This window comes from Antechinus flavipes, chromosome 3, assembly GCF_016432865.1.
Source record: "Antechinus flavipes isolate AdamAnt ecotype Samford, QLD, Australia chromosome 3, AdamAnt_v2, whole genome shotgun sequence".
Classification (NCBI taxonomy): Eukaryota; Metazoa; Chordata; class Mammalia; order Dasyuromorphia; family Dasyuridae; genus Antechinus; species Antechinus flavipes.
The window spans coordinates 63,570,006-63,575,810 of NC_067400.1; the positions used below are offsets into that span (position 1 = coordinate 63,570,006).

The following is a 5,805-nucleotide window of genomic DNA, read 5'->3' on the forward strand; positions in this document are numbered from 1 at the left end:
GAAGGGTACTCAGTTTTGTCTGGAAAAATTGGTTTCCTTAGGACTACCTGCTTCACTATTTAAGATCCAGGCTTAACTTTTGATAGAGTGATGTTTGTTTTTTAAAAGAATAATTGAATGGGAAAGTATATTAATCTCTCAAGTAATCATACCTCTACTGCAACTGAGTTTTAGGAAGGATTATATGCCGATAGCTAAGCCCCCACCCCCACCTCCTGGATGGTGTAGCCTAATTGTAGAAAAAGAGGCAGTAATTGGCCTCCCAGCAGGCCAGACTTGCAAACTGAATATGTAAATTGACAATAATGTCCCAGGGCAAGTCATATATAGTAGGGGCCGACAAAGGATAAGATAAAACTGAACTTAGATTCTCAAAGACCTGCCTATGAGTCCCACCTCTGATACTGATGCAGGGAAGGCCCCTTGCCCTCTCAGCACAACAGGCTCCACACTGGGAGCTCTACACCATTAAAATCACAGGCAGGGGTTGCAAAGCCTTTTTCTCACATCCTCAGTGGAGGGTGGGGATTGAAGAAAAGGAAGATATGGATTTGAAAAAATAATTAATTGCAAAAATCAGAAATTCTGTAAAGTACTTTGTAAACCTTAAAGCAATGTGAAAGTGGTAGTTGTGATTCTGATCATTCTAGGATAATCAGCACTGCTTTAACAATGATGGCTCTAAAATGAATGCCCTTTTGCCTATCTATCACCCCAATCAAAAAAAAAAAAAAAGCAAAACTCTGTCTACCTGCCCTTTAGGACCTAGCTGCAATCCTCTGATGTCTTCATAGGCTATTGTTATAGTCAAAAGGTGATTTTTAAATAAAAGTTGGAGTCTGCTTGCTAGCTCCCTTGTTAAAAATGAGCTGTACTTCAGAGGGATCACTATAGGGCTAGCAGAGTCTCATCTTCAGCTTTCCATTTTCTAAAACTCAATATTTTAAGTTCAAGCTCTAGGAAACCGAATACACTACGCCAACTCCCAAGGGACCGATTTGTCCATCCATAATTTCCTGGCTGAGAGCTGAAATATTTTCCTTACATCAGCCACAAACCGGCTCATAGACAATTTCCTGCAGCTGATTCCTGTCAGTGTCAGTCAACAAGCATTTATTTAATTAAACTCTTCCAATGTTCCTGGCACTGTATTGAAGCTCTGGGGATTAAAAAGGCCAAAACACAGTCCCTGTCCTCAAAGGACTCAATATACCATTGAAATGAGGTACATGCAAGATGGGGAGCACGTGGATGAAAGGGCATCTCAAAGAAGAAGGCACTAGCAGCTGAGAGCACTGAGAAAAATCTCCTTCAGAGACGGGGATTTGAGAGGAGCCTTGAAGGAAACCAAGCCAGAAGTGAGGAAGGGGAACGTCTGGACGTGGGGGACTGCCAAAACTTGAAGATGGGAAATGTGTGGAGAGCAGCTGCATCTCTGAGAATACGGAAGGGGTTCTCTTATGTCTGTTCCTATTAACTTCCATGTCAGAGGTCTTTTTTTGGCCATATCCCCAAATCTTGAGGTTTCCTCCTGGCTGGTAGCTTCCTGTTGACTGGCACAAATTTCACGGGGTAGGGATTCTAATGTTCCCAGAATCATTCCCAGTGGCACCCATGGGAAGGGAAAGGCCAGATGGGATTACCGTGTGGCCCCAATCCCTGTCTGAGTTGCCTTTGTTTGATAACTATGAAGACCGGTAAAGGACTACAGGACGGACAGGTGATTGACACCAGGAAAGAGACTTTTGGCAGGTGGACACTTGTTATGATCGGCAAAGTGACCCACAGAGAGAAATCAAGTTATTAGAGCAATTAATGAGCCATTACCTCATGTCTGGACTTCATGACTCCCCCAGGGCTTTCACTTTAGGGCACAGGTCTGATGAATTCCTTTTGTCACCCAGGTGTCGGTGCCATCTGTTTTCTGTCTCAACTCCCCCACAACACCCAGTGCTAGTTAGAAAGGGAGGCGGGCTGCCTTTGGAAGATGTCAACATTAATTAACACTGAAGATGTGGTGAATAGACAGGGAGAGGACTCTGATTAGGCAAGTACTTCACCTCTCTGGCCATCAATTTCCTAACTTGTAAAATGAGGTGTTTGGACTCTGCTGACCTTCCCTCCCTCAGAGCCCAGGGGTTCTGTGGAAAACTGAGGACCCCTAATTGTCCAAGCTTCTCCAAAGGTGGGGAAGGAACCGTTAAAATCTGCTGCTCTGTAGACAAATACATAGATGGCTTTTCTTTGGGTGGGGTATTTCTCCTTCCCGGAATTGGACCTGGTTTTCTACCACCACCTTGGACAGGTGAGCTCTCCCAAATGGTGCTAGGAAGTGCTAGCACCTGACACTACAGGTGGGGGAGAAGAGGAGACCTTTAGACAGATGACCTTTCTGCTGCCCTTTCTCTTCTCAATACCGTGACCTTGTGGTGCAAGAGGGAAAGGCCAAGCCCCAGCCAAGGTTAGCCTGGGCAGCTCTGCCTTTCCAACTTTGCCATGGGAATTGTACCTCATCTTCCCTTTGTTATTTATTGGGGAGAGAATCTAAAATCTGAGGTCTTCAACGTAAGGGGAGAAGAGTTTTTGTCAGTGCAAGACCAGGATAATTTTGTGAAAACTGGTGCCCAGGCAAGGGAGTGGTGGCCACTGGGACGCTCGGAACCCAAGCTCTGAAATGTGTGAGTTCATTTTAAGAAGGACTAAAAACCCCAGAACGGGAGCCTCATTTCAGCCCTCTCCTTGATAATCCCTCAGTGTCAGGATGGCAAGAATCCCTCTGGCAAGAATCTGCATCAAGAAATGATGTCCCTGAGTCCCTGAGGTCATCTTGACTAGGTGATGCCCCAAGGCTGGGGCCAGAAAGATCTTCATTGAAATCCCACCTCATTTTTCCTTTAGTTCTGATTTTTCTTTCATCACTTGACAAATATGGAAATATATTTTAAATCACTGTCCATGTATGATTTATATCCAGTTTGCTGTCTTGGGGAGGGAGGGCAGAAGGAGAAAAAAATCAGAACTCAAAATCTTACAACAGTGAATGCTGAAAACTTTCATTACATGTAACTGGAAAAAAATAGAATACTATTAAGTGGAAAAAAAATTCCACCTCAGATATTTTCTAACCATGTTACCTCCAGAATCAGCCTCAGTTTTCTCAACTGTAAAATTGGATTAACAGCATACCTTACAGTGTTGCTACGAGGATAAGATGAGATATTTGTAAGGTATTTTGCATAGAGCTTGGCACATAGTAGGCACTTCATAAATACTTGTTCCCTCCTTCCCCTCCCAAGGTCAGGTTACTGAGGCTTCCCTTCAAGGAGACATTGGTTATTCATACATCAAGGCAAAGGCAGAGAGGCAGAAGGACTTCTTTTATTGGAGGGTCAGTGGGGTAAAGAAAGGCTTTGGAGGCTTTGAGAGGAGGCGCCCATGAACTTCTGGGTCTCTCTCACATCCCCAGAGCCAAGGTCCATACATCAAGGCAAAGACAGAGAGGCAGAAGGGCCTCCTTTGTTGGGGGTCAGTGGGATGAGGAAAGGCCTTGGCGGGAATCCACAGCCTTCACTCACCAGCTAATTTCTACCTTGGGTATCTTCTCTTGGTGGCTAAGTGAGGTCAGCTAAAATTCTCAAAAATACATGTTCTAAGGCAGAGCCTGAATGGGAAGGTGCTCAGAAGGTCCCAAGAATATGTGAACAGGAAGTTCTCTGCCACAGAGACCCCACAGTCCTGAGATCTGGGGACCGCGTGGGGCAAAAAGGGGGGGGGGTGATGCTGATGCTATCTGTCACCTAGGTGACCACAGGAGGCCCACTGGTACATCTTTCTGGCAGACCTATGAGCAAAGTGCTTTCTGTTCTGCTCTCTGCCACCATAACGAGCGCTTCCCGATTTGGGGATTCACAAGTCAGATTTCCAAATGCCATCCCTGGAATTTTATGCTCCAGTTCTTCCCCACATACCTCTGGGGACAGGGAGGGTCACTCTCTGGGCCATTATCTCCGGTCAGTTATGCTGAACTGTTTATTAATCTATTTACAATCGTTGAGGGTGACCTTGGACAGGAAGCACCCAGCAGAGGAGAGGAGGGTTAGGGGCTGGGACTTCCTCCTTTGCCCCGGGATCCTCTCTGGTTATCTGGTTTTGGTTTTGCCCCAGGAGGGGGTGGTCCTCCCTATATACAGGCGCAGTGCTGAGTGAGGAGGTTGGGCACCATCTCGTATTTGAAAGAATAGCCTCCATCCAAGGTGGTGCGGACCCGCAGGGGTCTCATGGTGCTGGGCAGAGCAGCACAGCAGGGCCGGGACCCTGGGCCTGGGGGCAGGGGCTGAGGAGGGGTGAGGGGGGCCCCAGGAGGCAGGGCCGGGGAGGGCACCAGCCCACAGCCCCCATGGCAGTAATGGAAGAGGAAGCTGGGCGGGTGAACAATCCACTGGTCCCAGCCAAGCTCCCGGAAGGAGATGTTGAGGGCAGCCCGGTGGCAGTCTGCATGGGCAGCTGCATCTTCGGAGGGACGCTGCAGCAAGCGCAGGGCGGCCGGGGTCCAGGGCCAGGGGGGCGGCAGAGGAGAGCGACGGGCCCTCTCCCCCACACTGGCTGCGCGGGCTCTGGTGTGGGCCACCAGGAAGGGGGTGGCATCCAGCCGGGCCAGGCAGGGGCAGTGGGGGCACCGAAGCAGCAGCACCAGGAGGGGACGGGTCAGCAGCGGCAGGGCTGGGGCTGCCAGATGCAGCACGGCCCAGCGAGAAGGGGCCGGGCCCAGCAATGTGGGCACCGCCACGGGGCCCCCCGAAGACATGGCCAGCAGCGTCACAGCGGGGCCCGAGGTGTTGTGCCCTTCGGCACCCGCCCTGGGGAGGCCCGTGTGGAACCACAGTTGGGCGGCCGTCACCTGGCGGCTGCGCGTGTGCAGGGAGGGCCGGAAGCTGTAGGTGAACAGGCCCTCGGCCTCTCCGGCTCCGTGCTCACAGTCAGGACCTGCGGAGACAGAGGGCCCAAGGAGAGAGGGAGCCGCAGCGGCAGGAGCGGGGCCGGGGGCTTGGGGAGAGGGCACCCCGTTGCAGCAGTGACAGAGAAAAGCCCCTTCTCTCTCGGCCTCAGTCTCCAGCAGCAGTGAGAAGGCTCAGAGATGCTTAAGTAGAGTGTGGGGAGGTCAGGAGAAAGGGAAGGATAAAGGCGGCAAACGTGCCTCCAAACGTCAGGAAATCTTCCTTGAAAAGACCCCCCCCCTTCCCTTCCCCTGCACACTGATCCTTTTCTGAGGTTTCATCACTCAGAGGTAGAGGTCAGGAGGCTGGGAGAGAAAAATAGGAAAGGAAGGGGTGCTCAGCCCTGTCCCTTGTGGCCCCCTCGCCCACTCACGGTACCTGTGGTTGGGAAGAGGATGACCTGTGAGAGGTCCTCTTCACTTTCCCTGCTTCTGCCGCGGGGGCCCCCTGGATGGGCATTTCTGCGGGGCAGGCGCCGGGCCACAGGCTGCCCCCCCTCCTTGGAGGCGGTGGGGGGGCCCAGAGCATCCAGCACCAGGGTCCTGACCTTGGCCAGCACCAGCTCCCGGTCCAGTTCTGGGCCTTGGCACGTGTGCCCACCCTCCCTGCCCAGCAGCAGCAGCAGGAGCTGCAGAGGAAGCATGGCCAGGGGCTGCATTGGGACGGCCCAGCCTGAACTTCCTGCTGCCCTCGGCTCCCAGGTCCTGCTCTTATGCCCACTCCCGGCGGGGGCTCCTCTCCTTCCTGCCCTCCCCACCCCATTCACCCCCACTCTCCCTGCCAGCCCTCCCCACTGCTTCCCACGCCCGGC

At 51.7% G+C, this 5,805-nt stretch overlaps 1 protein-coding gene across 1 annotated transcript; it reads right to left on the reverse strand.

Annotated features, from left to right (window-relative positions):
* Positions 1-3,358: 3,358 nt before the first annotated feature.
* Positions 3,359-5,697, reverse strand: INHA (inhibin subunit alpha). Its single transcript, XM_051983480.1, has 2 exons — positions 5,373-5,697; positions 3,359-4,983 (listed from the first exon to the last, which is right to left on the reverse strand). The coding sequence occupies exons 1-2, from the start codon at positions 5,650-5,652 to the stop codon at positions 4,181-4,183; spliced, it is 1,083 nt and encodes a 360-aa protein (XP_051839440.1). The 5' UTR covers positions 5,653-5,697; the 3' UTR covers positions 3,359-4,180.
* Between the last annotated feature and the right edge of the window lie 108 nt (positions 5,698-5,805).